Source organism: Mastacembelus armatus, chromosome 7 (assembly GCF_900324485.2).
Source record: "Mastacembelus armatus chromosome 7, fMasArm1.2, whole genome shotgun sequence".
NCBI classification, from domain to species: domain Eukaryota; kingdom Metazoa; phylum Chordata; class Actinopteri; order Synbranchiformes; family Mastacembelidae; genus Mastacembelus; species Mastacembelus armatus.
Genome location: NC_046639.1, coordinates 9,611,112 through 9,630,175, shown reverse-complemented (window position 1 = coordinate 9,630,175; position 19,064 = coordinate 9,611,112). Strand labels below are relative to the sequence as shown.

The 19,064-nt window shown below is 38.8% G+C and overlaps 1 protein-coding gene across 1 annotated transcript; it reads right to left on the bottom strand.

Annotated features, from left to right (window-relative positions):
• Positions 1-409: 409 nt before the first annotated feature.
• On the bottom strand, positions 410-18,697 carry c1qtnf12 (C1q and TNF related 12). The gene is made up of 8 exons (XM_026333423.1): positions 17,565-18,697; positions 8,722-8,826; positions 8,470-8,581; positions 8,087-8,271; positions 5,630-5,738; positions 4,831-4,924; positions 2,366-2,444; positions 410-2,276 (listed from the first exon to the last, which is right to left on the bottom strand). The coding sequence occupies exons 1-8, from the start codon at positions 17,742-17,744 to the stop codon at positions 2,178-2,180; spliced, it is 963 nt and encodes a 320-aa protein (XP_026189208.1). The 5' UTR covers positions 17,745-18,697; the 3' UTR covers positions 410-2,177.
• Between the last annotated feature and the right edge of the window lie 367 nt (positions 18,698-19,064).

The following is a 19,064-nucleotide window of genomic DNA, read 5'->3' as shown; positions in this document are numbered from 1 at the left end:
TTGTCTGCTTTATGTTTTGATTGACTACAGCTACTCAGTTTTAATTAAACTGAAAAGCACTTTGGACAAAGGTAATGGTCATTAGATTTAGTTCCATGAACACACAATCCTGAATAACAGGCAGAGTGTCTTATTTCATCCAACCAAGATAGTTTAGAAATATGCTACAGGTTACTGCAGCCATTATTTATCAGGCAGCCTGCCAGTGTTTGCAAAGGTATTTGAGGTATTCTGTCTTTTGCAATTAAAATCATGCTACAGAGAAATGTTAAGCTTTGTTAAACTGCAGAGAATGTTTCAACAGATAAATCAGAGATGCAAAAAAAGACTTCTGAATATTACAGTATGGGTTATTTCCCTCCCATAGGTATTGAATAAGCATCACTATTATGTGCAGAGACCAAATGGCAATGTTTTTTACCAGTTTAATTTCAAATATGGAATTTATGGGGTAATAAAACATTGTGGGTTTTATAGGAAATAAAATAGTAGAAAGATATAATTTTATCTTGCAATAACTGCTGTAAAACCATATGCAATGAATACATTTTTTCAAACATAAATACAATCAAATTTCAATGCTTTTTACTTTTTCTGGTCTGGTCAGTTATGATAAATTACAAATATCTATATGTCAAGAAAATAAAAAAATACAGCAAAAGTAAACAGATGATAAATGATGACACAAAAGGCACTGTAAAAATAAGCAGCACAGTCCACTCAAATGTTCTCTTACAACTCTCCCACAGTGAAATGGTGCATGCGGAACTCATTCAAACGAGACTATGTGCATGTTCACATTATTGCAGAAAACCAACTTTTGCACAAATGTCCATTATGTGCAAAGAGGGTTGGGGATGGGGGGTGGTGCGGTGCAATCAATTCGTAGTGACCACTGGTTGAATTCAAAGACAGACAAAAATTGAATCACCTGTGTTTCTAAATTTCCAGAACTGTACAATAACAAACTACTCTTAGAGCAAGACCAGACATAAAGATATTCCCGTGGTGAAATATTAATACACAGATGCAACTACTTTCTGAAGTGCACCAGTCTACTGCTGGCCACATAAGGTTTACCCTTGCCATCAGGCACCATCAAGAGTGGTAAGTACTGCGCTGACCAATGTGCAAAACTGTGCAAGATACTTGTTTTTCCACTGTAACATGAACATGCCTCTAGAGTCTACAGTTTTTAGTGTTTTTACTTTGGCACAGTTCTTTGAGATCATTGCTAACATGCTTATTGCATGTCATATCAATGCTAACATGCTGATAGTTACAGGTAACGTTTACAATGTTTACCATCTTAGTTTAGCATGTTGGGGGGGGGGGGGGGCTGGAACATGTGTATACATGACAATCCAATTGTTTAAATACTTCAGTCAGATCCAGAACTGCAATTATAAGGTGAAGAGAAAGATGAGGAAATCACCAAAGAAACCCTTAGAAACAACAAAAAGTCTGTACAAAATTTCATGGTAATCCATCTAATAGTTGTTGAGTTATTTCAGCGTGAACCAAAGTGGTGGACTAACTGACATTGCCAGACTGCTAACATAGCTAAAAATGCAGTGATACGTATGCTATAAAATGTGTAATTACGTATGTCACCTATCACTTTTCTAAGATTACATGAAGCCATATTCTGTCAATTAAGCATATTTCTGTTGTCCAGTGTCATCACAGAGTGTATGTACCATATAACTTATATAAATGTGAGCTTTAATGTATGATAAAAACATCTATTATTCATAAGTGTATATAGAAGAAATCATGTAGAAAGTCAGTATACAACAACACATAAATGTACTTTTTCTGACTCTTCTGACATCTATTCACAGAACACTGACACTGATATTTTAAATATTCATGATAGTCATGAAAAATGTACTATGACAAACTTATTCACTGCTTTATTTTCAGGTTATTCTGCTGGTAAAGCAACAGACACCTGAGTTCTTCAGGGAAGTGGCAGTGCACTGTGAAAAATGAACTCAGTCCTTGAGTTCTTCACATTGTCTTTAAGCATCTGACGAGCAGTCAAGTCAGCATTAGGCTCACATCCTTCCTTTTATCCTCCCCTGTGGTTTGGTATTGTGTGATGGTGCTCTGAAGCAGTCCACTGAAAAAGGCAGCAGTAGATGGCCTGGCTGATGGCCTATTCATGTGTGGGGCTATACACCAAGCAACATGCCCATGAAATCTGAACCGTTCTGTATTGTAATGGAAGCACCAGCTGCATTATCCACAAATATGGAGGTGTACTGCCCAGCCTGTAGAGCAGAATATTCAACTCTGATAAGAAAACAATTGCACAAATACAAATATTTTATTTTTGGGTGTCTCTTAGCATGCTGATTACCTGCAGCTCCAACAGCCCCTGCACACTGACAGTGAATATCTTGCTGTTACTTTCTAATCCAACTATCATCTCCAGTGAGCTGAAATCACATGAATAAGGACATTTTTAATAAATATCAAATCTGCATTCTCCAAGACCATGTTAATGTTCAAGTGCAAAATACAGAAAATGATACTTTGATATGTTTTGCAATTACAGTTATTTGCGTTCTTGCTTAAATTTTGATGAGAAGACTCATACCTTGGTTATATCTATCTAGATAAATAAAAGCTACCATCATCATGAATGTGAAATTAACTCAGCAAGAAGACAGGAAACAGATGCATATCGCTTTGTTGGCCAAGCAGCTTTGGATCATTAGGATTACTGCATAGTTCATCTTTACCAGACCTATAGGCTAAAACTAAAATCTGCAAAGCCTGTACTTAAGTCTGTGAATAAATGAACCAGTGAGGCAAAGCATGAGCTGCAGGCTGGTTTTGAATGCATTGCTGACTGAAACTTTTAAAACGCATCTGTCAACCTGGACAAACTGACTGACAATGTGACATCATGCCTTAGATTTTGCAGATACATGTATGTGTGCAAATCAAGACCTTTTAGACATACAACAACAAGAAGCCAACTCAGACAGTCTTGTTGGACAAAGGAGGATGCCTACAGAAGCTGAGATAGAATTCTGACTAAGCAGGGCAGAAATTCACTGACAAGCTGAGAAAACATTCTCATCCAGTAACACAGCACCAGTTTCTAAATGCCTGCAAGACATGACCAATTAGAGGAGACCATCCGCCCATGGGGAGCATTGGCAAACAACCTTAGTAAGTTTTATTGTAGGTTTGATAGACACCAATTGACATCCCTCACGAGTGGTGGAAAATAATCATTTTTACTAAAGCATTGTACTTAGGGACAATATTGAACTATTTGTATACCCATATTTTCAGTTTTTGCTACTTCATACTACAATAGTGACTAATAATACAAAGTAAGGTATAATCATAAGATGTTATAGAGGAAAATTCTCAGACTCCTCAACTGTATGTAAAGTACTTGCAATCCTAAGCATAATTATGATCACAATACTAGTCCACTCTATAGACTCAAGGCCAGGTACAACCAGCTACTTTATATTTAAACGTGTGAATGCACCTTTAAAACTGATGAGGATGTGAGGCTTAAATCAATGATTAAAAAAGCTCAATGACAGTTTGTGTGTTTGAGTTCCAGAATTTCATGGAATAGAGGCTAGCCAAGATATGACAACAGCTACATCATGGAGATACATATTAATCACCTCAGCTTTAGAGGTGCTGATACATGGATTTTGCGAAGTTTGAACAGAGCCAGGCTAGTTGTTGTCTCCAAGCTAAGCTAACTTAGCCCCTGCTGGCTATAGCCTCACCTCTGTGTGGTGTTGTTCTTCTCATCTGACTCTCGTCAAGAAAGCCAGTAAATGCATTTCTCAAATGTCAAACTTTTCCTTTAACGGCCTCGGAGTCTGTACAAATGGCTGTGACATTTCTACAGGTTTTAACCACACAGTGAGAGCACTGGCTCCTGTTAAGTGGAAAATGCAACATTTTTATGGCAAATCACTCATGTTAGTCTTCACTCCAGCTGCCATCACAGTGAACGTCATTTCACATGCTCTGCATTTCCATGTGTGGGGGTAAGGCTGGCTCGGACTTGACTTGAAAAAAGCAACAGCCAAGCACTCTTTTGGGTCAGGTAACTCATCATAATAATATTATTTATACATTCCCCTCACTGTACCACACTAGAAGGGAGGCTTTGGAGCTCTGTACAGCCTGGGGGAGACTTTAGGGAGCAATTTATTTCAGCAATTTTCACTGACTTTATGTAAATAGAAATTTTGAAATATTGGAAAGAACTCAGGACCACTCCTGACTGGATTTCTAATTTTTCATCATGTACTGTAGGCCCACAGTATCAGATACTTCAATATCTGCCTCTCATATCCCTTATAAGGGAATTTCACCACTGTGCTGCTGAATACTAGTGTCAAAGGTGAGTCTATAAAGATTAGTTAGGCAACAGAGATGAGGGCTATAAATAAGAGTATATTTGCTTTAAAGACCTGCTCTGCTTTTATACAGGAAATGCCAAACTGGTTCCACACAAACTATAACAGACACCACCTTTAGCAGCTCATAAATTCTGGTGAAAGTTATGGGAGCATTCAACACCATAAAATATCACTGTTAAAGCAAATAAACTGTTAAATCAAGAATGTTGAGAATTTGTCGTGAGATTAATTACCTCCCAAGATCAATTTGTTATGTCAATCAGTTATTTATATGTATACAATATGTTATTAACCTTCATTTGGTGATAGGTGCCACAGTACTGCCCAACGTGTGTCACAGCATCACACATGATATGGTAACAATGAGTATATTTGATTTTGACTCAGGGGAAATTTGACAATAATGAATACCTACGTGTATCTGTGGCAGAGTGATTCAATGCAGATCAGCACCCGCACATTGTCCCTGGCCTTAAGCTGACTCTTGCTCCTCTTCACCTCATTATGGTCTGTAAGGAAAAGAATGTACACAGTCACATAAAAATATTGGCTCACCCCTCACCCACCATTGATCTCAACCTAACTTACTTACTTACTGCAACCTCAACCTCACTTACTTACTTAATGCTTACTGTTGCAACTGTCACAGCACTTCGACAACAATAGTCCTTCAATAAAGATACATTTTGTAATTACCTATTTAAATAGTAAAAAGGCAGTTACAGAATTGCCTTCCCACTCACAGCAACAATGGAGCATATAATGCAGTGTTAATGTACCATTGATCTCAACCTGACTGCTTACTGTTCGCTGTCCTACAGCTGTATCCGGGCTGCATTAAATTACAGATAATGCAAAACCGAACATTAAAAGCAATCAGCAGTTGAAGCACAAGTTGTCTTTTAATGTGGAGCAGTGACAGGGAATGCAATGTATTTATTACTATTAACATTAACTAGTGCTGACAATGATTTTTGACAGAAATGGTAATGAATCAGAAATCATAGTGAATCAGTTTTAAATATTGCAAAACATAATCTTAAATTCAATCTCAGTTTACCTTCAGTGCCTATAGATAGCAAACCAAAGGATGAATGTTTGAGAAGAGGTTCAATTAACTGGCATACACTACGTTGCTCTAAATTATAGGTGTGCAGGGTTTGTAAGCCTTTCCTATATGTTATACCCCATATAGAGATGTTACGTTGATTTACCAATGTGGACATTAGCAGAGAACTGGTAGATCCCTGTGATGGGAGCTGTGAATCTCCCAGTAGACTGATCCATTCCTGATCCTCTGAGAAAGGCTCCTTTAGCAGGCGGCTGAAAGCACAAAAAAATTTGAGTAAATATATTGACATTTTAGAGCAAAAATCTATTGGACTGTCCTTGAATGGCTCAAATCAAAGTATTGTATGAAGAAATTCAATTCAATTCAATTCAATTCAATTCAATTCAATTCAATTTTATTTGTATAGCGCCAAATCATAATACAAATCATCTCAAGGCACTTTACAAAAACTAAAACTAAAAACCCAACAATTCCCTTATGAGCAAGCACTTGGCGACAGTGGAGAGGAAAAAACTCCCTTTAACGGAAGAAAAAAAAACCTCCAGCAGAACCGGGCTCAGTTTGGGCGGCCATCTGCCTCGACCGGTTGGGGTGAGTGGATAGAGCAGAGAGAAAAGAACAGCAACAATAAACAACAAATAGACACTGCAAGTTGGTGGGGCCAGTAACTGCACATAAGCGATAAACAGCTCCAGGACCAGGGACACCTGCAGAAGGTACAGAGAGAGAGAGAGAGAGAGAGAGGGAGGGAGAGAGCACAAACTAGGGTAGAGAGAGAGCACAAGGTTAGTAACATTCAATGGTGGAATATACATGAGGTGGGAGAGAAGGGGGGGGGGGGGGGGTTAGGGTAGGGGAGCTCAGTGCACCGATGGTCCTCGGGCAGTCTAGGCCTATAGCAGCATAACTAACTAAGGGATGGTTCAGGGTTGCCTGAAGCCAGCCCTAACTATATGCTTTGTCAAAGAGGAAGGTTTTAAGTCTAGCCTTAAAAGTACAGAGAGTGTCTGCCTCCTGAACCCAGTCTGAGAGCTGGTTCCACAGGAGAGGAGCTTGATAGCTAAAGGCTCTGCCTCCCATTCTGCTTTTGAGAACTCTGGGAACCACAAGTAGGCCTGCACTCTGAGAGCGAAGTGGTCTATTGGGATAATATGGTACTATGAGGTCTTTAAGGTATGAAGGAGCTTGATTATGAAGGGATTTGTAAAAAGAAATGTATTATGGACAACTCAGCAGGGCTAATCCTCAAGACCAGTATTTAAACAGCTCAATTTTGGTAAGAAATCAACTTGTTGATGGGTTGATGGAAATCAGCGAAAACTTGTCATGTTAAGATCATTTTGGCTGGAGTTTGACCTGCAAAATTATACTGCTGACTTATAAAAACCTGTCTTGATAATGCTGATTTTTTTAAATATTGATGAATTACTTTGAGGCTGGTGAAAACTTCACACTATGGGAAGGGGGATTTATGGACAATGGCTTACAATGCCCATCAATTCAATGCAATTCAGTTTATTTGTGTAGCACCAAATCACAATAATAATATCTTAGGAAACATAAATCACACAAGTGTGTATTGTATCTGTGTGTCCAAATTTGACTGATTTATGAAACAGATTTCATTAGTGGAGCACCAAGGTTTTTTAAGTAGACTACCCTAATTGACTGTTGATCATGTTGATAGGCAGCCGAAACTACAATAACCAACCTATTATTGTTTTTACACTGGAATGGATAAATGCACAAATCAGACATTACCTATGAATAACTTTTGTGAAGAGAGGTATATTTTCTCTGCTTCACACTTTGATATGATGATTTATAGGAATTCAAGATTATTTTAGTAAAGAAAAATATGTAAGTACTGGATATTGGATATATAGGCTACTAGCACTGGCCTGGCAGCTGGCATCTTAACTCCAGCAGTTAACCAAGCAGGTAATCACCATAAATTTTAAGCAAAGTTGCACAGATGAATATCTCTTCTCATTTTGTCATGTTTAAGGCCTCCTTGTGCCCATTATTGTCTGCCTGCTTTGACTCAAAGGAAAAGTTGAATACTCAGAATATGACCAAAGCCATAGTAACATTTTTTCAGCAACATAGCGCTGTGTTAGCATGTTAAATACTTTGGCAAAACGTAATCCTCCTCCCTCCAGCCTTGTCAGCCCATCCCAACAAGGCATAGTTCTTCCACTACTGCATGCTGTTTCAAACAGTGTCTATTTCTGTCCTCTCCACATTTTATTCCAAGTCAGAGACAGAGTGCCTTTTGTATGCTGTCCAGAGAGTGATGTGTAGAATTGAAAAAGTAGATATTTTTGACCAAAGAGCCAGTCAGAGTCTCTGAGTTGCGCCGCATGTTTTGCCTGTGCCAGTAACCAGCGAGGAGATGATCCCTTCATTACTCCCACACATGCAAACTAAGTGATGAATACCAGCACTCACAGCATTCAGGACAGAGAAACAAATGGGTCAGAGACAACACATGTAACCATGCAGGGTAGAATTAGCCCAAAGTTTACTTTTTTAGCCACAAAGAACAAGCAATGCTGAACCAGTTTATAAACATTTACTTGATTTCAAACAAACATACTGTCTGAAAGTTCTGGAGCTCCACCAGAGTCTTCTTGTCCACCACCACAGGTCCCTTGAGCTTGCAGTGGAAAGCCTCCTCTATTCGGCGGTAGGAGGTCATCCCCTCCAGGGTGAGGAGAGCTGTCGGAAGGTGGCTGGAGCTGGTTTGTCTGTCCAGTGCTGCTGCCCTCCTCTCTGTGGCCTCTAACAGAAACACATCCAGGTTATGACAGTGCAGAATGAGTTCATATTAATTTCAACAATTCTCTCATGATAATGTGATGAAATGCCAATATGTATGATAGTATTATATAACATTATATATAACAAGTTGTGCAAAACAAATGTTTAATTGTAGGTTATCTCTTTGTAGCAACATGGAGGACGAGCTAATGTTTCTACCTTTAATCATCTCTTTGAACTCCTTAAGAAGAACTTCCTGTGTCACTTCAGCTCCAGGAGAGCCAGGAGGTCCCTGTGGGCCAGGAGGACCTGGAGGACCAGGCGGGCCCGGCTAGCAAAGGACAGACATACAGAATATTGTCACGCATCACACTTAAGGTGAAAAAGATTATGCAAAGTTTCCTTATTCACCAATTACTGTAGTAAACAAGAAAATGTAATTTTTTTTGACTATCCATCTATTGGGTTTACCAGGGGTCGTTTGCGTTTGCGACACTTTGCAGGAAAATTGTCATCAGGTCTTTTCACAAAGTCCATCCATGATCCCAGTGGATCCACTCTCTGGTGATCTGAAATCTGCAGCAGAAAAAGAGGAAAACAAAATGTTCTCACATTAGTTAGACCAACATCAGTATATGCAATAAAGACCAATATAAAATACAGAGTATTGAAAAAATTTACATTATAATCAATACTGATTAGTGATGTCAACGGCTAGTCAAAAGTGATGTCAACCTAAAAGATGATTTATTATATTGTGGCAGTGGCAGTTCAAAGAACAAACATTTTTGTCCACATGTATTTATTCACAATAATCCTGCTTTTAACCAGTTTAATATGTTACATTTTGAATTGATTTTTAAACTATTGCGAAAATTAGGTGTACCTACAAAGTTAAATCCAGTCATTATTTCTTCCTTTAAACCATCATTGGAAAATCTTTCCCCTCAAGTACAATTAAATAGTGCCACACATCAAGAAAAGCAAACCTCTTTTTGTCTGCCTGTCCTGCCTTGACTGCTATTCATCGAAGAGAAATGCAGCTTTTCAATTTGTCACCACAGCTTAGTCACCATTCTTCTCCAAAACCCTAACTCACATGCTTATTTATTCATTCCAGATAATCTACTCAGGTGCCATGTCAGTTCCTTCCCAGTATGCTCAGATGAACGTAAACAAACCTTGTCAAGTGATTCTTTTTTCAGCACATGAAAATTTCCATGAGCACTCTGGTGAAAAATTGGTCTGTTTGTGTGTGTGTGTGTGTGTGATGAAGGTTCTGTGGATTCTTCCTTCTTTTCCTTTCGGCTGCTACCTTCAGGGGTCGCCACAGCGAATCATCCGCTGGATTGCAGACCTCAATTACTGTAGTTTATAGCAGCATGTCAAAATGGCTCAGCCAAAGACATTAGTATTTTCTTTATCAAAACAGCTTGTTTGAGTAATGTAATGATGGAAAATGTAATATACAAGTTAATGAGTATATACAGTATGTATATGTATACAAAGGCAGGTTTTGATTTGCAATTCTTTGTCTGTTTCCAAATCTACTGTATGCTTAGTTTTCTTATCTGAAATAACATGTTTACAATCAATTATTGTATAAGAGACTGGTATTGGTTAAGAAGAGGAGAAACTCACTCCAAGAAAACCTCTGGATGCAGTATTGTTATGCATAGTGCACTAGTGATGTGCTTTCTTCCTGGTAAAATGTGACGCTGAATAAATTCCAATTATAGCAAGCTTGACTCTTACTCTAACCCTTCCCAAGTGTCAAGTGCCTTCAGCTGAGATAGAAGAGGAGATAACGATGAGCCACAGAGGTGAGCTGTCTGAAATGGAATTTGTTTAGGTTTGGCAGCAAGACACGGATCACTTATCTGCAAAACCAACATGCCCCTTTCTTCACTTTTAAAGACTTGACTCTTGTTCCACCGCAATAAAGTAACTCCTTGTTTGTCTTTGCAATATGCTGGAATAAAAAAACAGTTTTTTTATGTCTGGGATTTGCAGCAGTCTGTTTCTCTCTCTGTGACTTTCTCTTTTCTCTGACAGCAGACAAAATAAACAACTTAACAGGCACTGTGCCGGCTGTATGTTGGAACGGTCTCTGTTTTTGTTGTGATTTTGAGGCTTGGAAAGCGATAAAAGCAATAATGATCTGGTCAAGTCAAGAATACTTGTACATTACCCAATACTGTTTCCAGAAAACAATATTGTCATGTTAGTTTTTCACACTTATTAACATGCCAAATTTGTAAATTTGTTTACTTGTTTTTGGGAAAGAATTAAACCTGCAGATTTTTTGGTAGCAGCAGGCAATGTAAACAACACAGACAATCTTTTAAGTTAATATGATAAACTAGTCAACAAAGAGTTTTTAATTACACATCCAGCAGTAAAAGCAGCAGTAGCTTTTATTGTAAGCTTGAACAAATATAATAATAATGATGATGCTGATTATGGTTGTGCTGGGGGTGTGCTACTATTCCATGCCTATGGCAGTTTCAGTATATTTCCACTGGGATTACTAATAAAACTGTGAATCATCACCTCAGACAGCTCAGTACAATCTCAGACACCCATGTGATTTTAAGAGTCAGGGGCTAATAATTCATAAAAAAGTAAAAAGGCATCATTTGTTCTTGTCAAAGGTTTTTATCTTATTTTTCCAGGGATCTGAAAAAGAGCAAGTTTCTCCACACATAACTTATAATTACACATCTTCGTGCTTCATAATAACAAAAAGACAGCATATCATTTCAGGAAATCAGCCGTACTCTGAGCTTGTTATCCTCTTTAACACACGCCTTTGCAATTAAACCATTAAAACCTTGCCCTCAAGGATTTTCTGTGCTCAAGAAAGAAAGGCTATGACCAAGGTAATTATTACTTTCATTTGTGAGCTAAAAAATAACAGCAAATCACTGTATAAATAATTTAATCTTCAGCTCTACTCTTTCCATTAAGCAGATTGCTTTTCTCTATCTGCACTGTGAAAGTATAACATACATCCAGTGACAGCTGGGATGCCTCGAACAACTTGGAAAAAAGAAACTGTGATTCATTGTATGCAGGTGAGTCTTTGTCTCGACTAAGAACTTTAAAGTCTCCACACATACAGACGTGAAAACCATATTGCTTGATGACACAGAAAGACCTGTCAGAAACATCAACTGTGGTGTGAAATAAACTATAGATTCCCTCGCATAACTCCGTATCAGCACATAAAAGTGGTGAGCAAAGTGGGGAGGGAGCAGATCCAGGTATCCGTCTGAGAGTTGATGAAGAACACCATGCTTCTGGCTTTGATCATTGCTGATGTGTGGGTGCCTCAAAGTGGCTTCGTCTGTCGGCAGGTGTGAGCACACACCTTTCTAGCACGGACAGCGAGAATGTGTTAAGTATACTGTCGAAAGGTGAGAAACTTTAAATCCTCTAGACAGCGTTCATCTTCACTGATGGGGCATAAATCATGACATGTTACTAAACCTCAGATCTGAAGAATGGTATGCATTGTGTCCAGAGTTTAGAAGAAGTACTCAATTGAAGAAAAAGTAATGCAACAATGTAAACAATGTAAAAGTCTCCTGAAGTGATAGCTGGCTGTCTGGAAACTTCTTGGCAAGGTTTTGTACAGTCACTTTTTGAGAAAATCAGACTAGCTGTTTTCAGTCTTTATGCTAAGCTAAGTTAACCATGTTTAATCTAATACAGTATGTAACTGACAAATGAGAGTTATATCAATATTCGCATCTAAGTTTTGGCAATACTGTAAATAAAACAGGTTTCGGTCTTGAACACTGATGCATGAATACATAAGCAGCATTTACTGTTGTAGCAGATCAAGTTTTAAATTTAGATTTAACTGGTTTATAAAAAGTTTGTTAGTTCTGTCCTGTGGTTCCCAACTTGGGGATCTGGCCGTCTCCAAAGGATCACAAGACAAATATGAGGAACCAACACATTATCATCCCCGGGTGTCAAATACTGATGCTTTGTCAAGTACCTTTGGCATCTCATATGGACACTAAAGGATATCTTTGGCATCTGTTCAAGATGCATAGGGGTTTCAAGAGAGAACAGTGTAACCCACTCACAACAGTATGCAACACCACAAGTACCTGACAAAATGTATGCTAACTGCTTGGCTTTATTGACAAAAACTACTTGGTTAGGTTTAGGCACCAAATCTGTGTGGTTAGGTTTATGCACAAAATCTACATGGTTGGGTTTTGGAAAAGATGATGTTTGGACTCCAAACACTCATCAATTAAAGGACATTAGAATCAAACACATCCCTTCTTATAATCCATCACCATAAAACCAAAACCAGAGCTGTTGTTCTGGACAATTATCTACTGAAAACCCTGTTGACCTAGAATGTAGGCCAAAGATGCCTGTTAGCATCTGTGTGAGACTCAAAAGGTACTTGACATGGCATCAATATTTGACATCCCAGGAATAAAAATGAGCTGGAGGAAATTTGGGATGATTAATGGGACAAGAAAGAATAAAAATAAAGCTCTGTTTCTGTTTGTATTTTTAGACTTCTCTCTAATTTTGGCTGTTCTTTAAAATACTAAATCATTTTATAATTAAAAAGTTACATAAATAAAACTCTCTGAGGAGTTCAGAGGAGAAAATGTAACTAGTAAACATTGTTTTTTTGTAAGGTGTCACAAGCCAAAATGTTTAAGGAACTGGTTGCTGAGTATAAATGTAGTACATTATTTATCTCAGAGATGTAGAAGATTAGAAGTATAAAATAACACCAAACGGAAATATTGCTACTTTCCACTACTGATTGTACCTAGTACCTGTTAGAACAATAGAAGATGGAAGAGAATAGTTTGTTTTAACCTACAGCACAGTGTGTGTTTGGAGTTTGTAGATCAATTACTGAATCAGAGAACCATATCAGAAGTTATAACCCAGAAATGAATGATTTGGGTCAGCATGAATAATCCTTCTACGCTTTAAGTGTGTTTGTCATGTAGTTTGGGGAAAATTAGGTAGAATTTATTTGAACCCATAAAATAGGAAAATAGTTCCCTGGGGCAGCGTGCCACCAAAAACACAAACACAACTGTTAAAACATGTCTCTGGGGCTGCAACCAGATCCTGAAACTCTACGCCATGGCAAGCAGCTCCTGAATTCTTCCATGTGTACAGTGGAACTTATCTTATTTTCATTCATGTATTATCTGTTTTTTTACCAGTTCATCCACACAGAATGACATGAAGCCTGCTGCTATTAAAAATGTTACACAGACAGATTTAAAACTGGACAGAATGATGGAGAGCCTTCTATAATCCTTTGTTTTTACACCCCTGTACTACTCCCTGTGCAGTCATCCATGCATGGGTGAACTGGCCTAATGGGCCAATCCCACCCCGGGAGCCAGGGATCCCCAGGCTGTGTGGGACGAGGAGATCCTCGTAACCTACGTGCTTCCCAATTATCATGCATCCAGCCTTGTGTTCCCCATCACTGCACATCACAGAAACAGATTGCCTTAAGGATTTATCGCCAAGGAGCTAAATACAGTTTGGCATGCAATGTTGACAATGTTATTCCCTTCTGATTGTGTTATTACTCAATTGGCAAACACCATGTGCAAAACGTAATTACTCTAACAACTATGAGGACGCTGCTATTAGTTAACCAAATGTCCAACTTTTAAAGGTGAAATGAAATATAGCTATTATATAATGATATAGCTGAGAATGCTTCTTAAATATAGCCTGATTTTAAGATTGGTCCACTGTTGCCCAAACAAAGTGAATACATTTGTGTTTATGCTTAAACAATCACCACAGACAATCTTGGCTTAGTCTTAATATAAAAAGGCAATAGTAGTGAAAAGAATTTTGATAGCTGTGTCACATCTGTTTTGTGTACAATTTATAGCTTTGAAATAAGAGTGGGTGCTCATTTTCCCTGTGGTAGGTAAAATGAGCTGTTGAAAAGCACCAGTGATCTAGTGCCATCTCAGGGACAGGGCTGCATCATGCTCTGACATTGGGCATTGTATTTCAGGTGGGAAGTCATTAGATCCTCCTACAGTTATATGATTCATCTGTGGTTCTGTATTATGTTTCATAATAAAGATGTTTTTATTCTGCAACTAATTAGTCCCAGTCATGTGTGGATATCGGTGGAAGATTTTGATAGGTGGTGACACAAACATGTTTTAACCTAAACTGCAAAGTACATTATGCTGATTCTTAAAAGGACAATGGTAAAAAACAAAAAAATCTGAGTAGTTCGACATTTATTCTTTTTTTTTTTTGTTAGATGACTACCACTCACATCTGTTAAGAACATATGTAGACAGTTAGCTTAGCATAAAGACTACAAAATCAAAAACAGCTAGCTTTGACTAGCTTAACCTAGCTTTGACTTTTCTACAGATTAAACAAACATTTATTCATTTGTGGGGTTTAGAGGGGCTGGTAGACAGATTTTGTTCCACTAGCTGAGCCAGACTAAGTTTCTACTTGTTTCAAAGCTTTATGCTAAGTTACAATAACCAGCTGGTGGTTGCAATTTATAGTTACTTGAGAGGAAAGGCAGTACTATCAATTTTTTCATCATCTTTTCTCGGTAAGAAAAAAATAAGCATATTTCCTAAAATCTCAAACAATTGTTTTAGGTTGCTAAACTAAATGTACCATTTTTTTATGCAGTTCAATTGTTGAAGTGTCTAATCAAAATAAAATGTCCATCTTATGTGAACCACTCATCCCTTGTTTTCTCTGGGAGCTGACTAGTTACTGTAAAGTGTATTAATACTTCTAAAATCATGGTTTCAGGAACCTGACCAGCACATGAGAAGAATCAAGCAGGATTAAGGGATTTCTAAAAATCTGGCATCAATCTGAAGCTATTACAAATTAAATAAAATCCAAATAAAACACTCCCTCAGTGTCTGTGAGGTGAAAACACTCATATTGTGGAGTTTGTTTTACTTGCAATTCTCAGATATGACTAAGACTGTTTATTAATTGTTTTGTTTTTGCTCTCTTTCAGATGACTTCATTAGGTAATTGTACAATGTTATATAACAGTTTTCGTCATCCCACATGTTGAAAGCAATAGACCATAAGTATTTCACACCACTGGTAGTGTGTAGATTGATGCAGAAGGTCCCACTTACTGTTGTATTAATCATTACTGAGGATGCAAGAAAGGAAAGAAAAACCCTCACCTGGAGCTAAACCCAGCCATTACTCAGCATGCCAGTCATGATGTTTGACTCCCTCAGTTACAGCCATCACTGACCCCTCACTGCTCTCAACAGTGACAAATTCCTCACATCTTTAGCGTGGAAGGCAATAAAGCTTACAGATGTGCAGCTTTAAAATTGTACAATGTGATGGTTCATAGAGATCGCAGTTGCTTGAAAGGGACTTCAGTTATCATCACATTTTTAAAAAATCCACAAAAAAAGCAGTGTATGACTCCATGCAGCCAACAGCCCACACAGAATTGGTGTGATAGAAAGTGAATGCCATAATCAAAACTGTTTCCACTGGGCACAAGGGAAAAAATGTAAATGTGGAGTGTAAATGTTTGGCTGGTCTGAGAACACAAATTTCTTGCCAAGACAGCTCCAATGGACATGTTGTTTTCTCTGGGAGCTAACAGATGTGTAATAGGATAAACTTACAAACTACCCAGGAAAAGCAAGTTTACCACTTTTCATGGTGTGTGGCATAGTTTTGTTTTTTCAAGCAAACCAGCAATTGTGACATTGCATACACTTTGAACAAATGTCAAGGTTAAAGCACAGGTTCTTGTCAGAGGTGACAATGTTTGGCAAAGACACTGTCTGGCATAACAACTGTCTTAAGAGTAATTATGTCATTACTCTCTGATTGTGGGAGATGAGATGAAAAGAATGTTAAGGAGGGAGGCACAGAGGGCTAATCCTCATCGAGGTGTTCTCTTTCAGGACCCTTTCTATGGGGCTTTGTGAGGGGCTTACACGGCATGCTGCCCCAGTTTTTGGGGCCGCACCGCCCCTATCGGATGTCCCAGACACAGCGGAGACAGACTAGGCTTGTGAATGACAGAACCAATGAGCTGGGAACAACATCACGAAGGTCTTTAAATATCTGCCTTTCCCAGGAGTTACATCATGACAGTGGGCCTGTAAGAAATCTCAGGGGAAATAGTATTTGTGAAGAAACTCTCTCTCTATGGGATAAGACAGAAGAGTGAAATCCCAGTGGGGAGCAATCTTCAGCAGGCCTGAGGGCTGACATAAGGTCATCCTTCACAGCCACTGCTTTTACAGGGCAAACCAAGTCAAATAAACACCACCAGGCCACAACCACCTACAATGTGTTCTTAAAGATACAACAGAGACCTCACTGCTTGGTTTCTAGGGGGAAAAACACAGTGGAGGTCACACTTAGGAATTCACAGACTGGCTGCTCGTAGGAGCTGAAGTGAAGACTGGTATATAGGGTAGTGAGTTATATTAGAATGCCAACATAATGGGTGGGCTGAATGCAAAACAAATATCCTGTTGGAAAACCTCGCAAATATGCAACACCAGCAATAAAGCAATAAATAACAGTCAAAGGCCAACAAAATGGAAATGTACCACTGTAATACTGCTTTCCAGAGGAATGTGTTTCTAAAAAAAAACAATAGTGGTCTTCCGTTACAGATTACTTTTTTTTTTAACTTGTCATAGTCACAATTCTCTGAAGTTAATGGAATTCTAAAATGATCTTTCAAATTAGGTTTCTATATTCAGTTTACACCTTGCTTGGTGTCATAATGAGACAATACAATAGATAAATATCCAAACTTATCTCATCATTGAAACTATGTCCTGGTTTGTTCACATAGGCTGAAATATTGGTAGCAGACCCTGCAGTGTGCACTAATTGATGTACTGATGAGCCTTTAGATGTCCACATTCCTGGCATACCTCTGGAAATCATTCATTTTGAGTTTCACACATTGTTGTCCATCTCACTGTTTGAGCTTTGACCTAGCGGGCACACCTGTCTTATCCTGGCTTTTGCCTTTACTACACTTTATTTGCCCTGCATTTGTGCTAGCAAGAACTCTGTACATATGTGCAGGGTGACTTCAAACTTTATTCTGCACTTTTGTTTTTCTATATGCAATATTGCCATTTACTCTTGGGGATTAATAAAGTTTATCTTATCTTTACCTTATCTTAATAAGGAAGTAGTTTGTGCATGAAAATATATAGTAAGCGTAAAATAGCAAAAAATGAATGAAAAAATATAACAGTTTACATTTCAAGTGAAATTTCATTTTGTACCTTGATGCTCCCACTGACTTCTTCACTGTTGGAGACAGTAGCATTGTATGTCTCTGTGTGTTGTGGGGTGGCCTCCTTTGGCCTCTTTCGTTCCTTCTTGGCATCCACCCCATCCAGAAGGACACACTGAGTCCAAACAACTGCAGCGACCACAGCCAGAGGCCCAGCCCCACACCACATCTTCACAGTCTTTCAGTCAGTACCACTTCTGTGGATGACCAGTTGTGTGGTTAGACAGAAGCTGAAGATGCCCACAAGGCTCATACAAACACAAAAGTCCCAGTCGAGGGAAGAAGACCAGTGGAATGCAGCTTTAGGGACTCCCTGTCCAAGATACTGTCACACTGCCTGCTGCCACTGTTGCTCCCCTCTTGATGAGCTCTCTGCCAGCACAACGTTAGCACAGTTAACTCTAGCCAAAAAGCAGGAAACTTACTCAACTATGAAATGTGTCAAGCAGAATGGTCCAAGGGACTGACAGATCAGTGCAGATCTGACAGCAAATAAACTCATTAGTGAGATTTTTCACGCTTTCTGCTCTGTTGGGGGGTGAGGTGTGTGTGTGGAATGAGGGTGGGTGGGTATAGAGTGCAAAAAGAAGAGACAGAGAGGAGGGACGTCCAAAGCTGAGGGTGGGCTGTGGGGGGCTAGAGATGGATGACAATATTTTCTTTTTCCTTGTGCTCTCTCCTGTTGTTTCTCACACTAGGCGATAGATCCAGTCTCCAGCAAAGTGGTGTAGAAGCTGGACAATCTGCAAAATCCACAAAAGTTGGGCTTTCATCAAAAGATCCAATTTGTCAGATCAACCTTTCCAGCCACAACCAATACACCCACAGAGATGCAGAGTAAACAAAGCATAAGAGGGGATGAGAGAAGGTCCACTTTTGATCTTTTGATATGTGTCCAGCCTTTTGCACTTCTTTGAAATGTTAATGGGTTCCACCAAAAGGAGCAAAAAAAAAAAAAAAAAGAAGAAGAAGAAAAACAGGTAACAGTGTACTCTTTTGGCTCACACAACTCAGGTGTTTCCTACTGATTGTCCCAAAAAGTGATCAAAAAGGCCATGCGTAGTAGGTCTCTTTTTCCCTTGTCTTTGCACTCCCAGTCACTTTGGTCTCAGTTGCTCCTATGCTCTCTGACTGAGCTTACAGGAGGGCTCACAGTGGAGTTTTATCATCACCCTTTCTCCCTCCCGCTTCTCTTTCTCCCCTTCTCCCACTCCCTCTCCCTCTTCTTCTCCATTCCCTGTCTATTGCCAACCTTACTAGCTTATTCTGTTCTGCTTTATCTCATAGATGTAATGCTCACGCTAAAGCTGTTCTTTGGCAGACAAGTTATATTTGTGTGTGTGTGTATGTATGTGTGATGTGTATAAAATTGCATATCTGTGTGAGTGTTTGCCATTTTACTTCAGTATTACAGCCAACTCTACCAAAGCCAATGTTTTGTAACCAAGAAATAGAAATTAGCTAAAACACTTTTTTGTGAGCTTAAGGT

Excerpts from the sequence above, each read along its gene's own strand:
- c1qtnf12 (XM_026333423.1), bottom strand. The coding sequence starts at position 17,744 with ATGTGGTGTGGGGCTGGGCCTCTGGCTGTGGTCGCTGCAGTTGTTTGG. Across the intron at positions 4,925-5,629 it reads CTCTGCTAATGTCCACATTG|ACCATAATGAGGTGAAGAGG; the intron begins GTAAATCAACGT and ends TTTTCCTTACAG. Across the intron at positions 2,277-2,365 it reads AGGGGCTGTTGGAGCTGCAG|GCTGGGCAGTACACCTCCAT; the intron begins GTAATCAGCATG and ends TCTGCTCTACAG.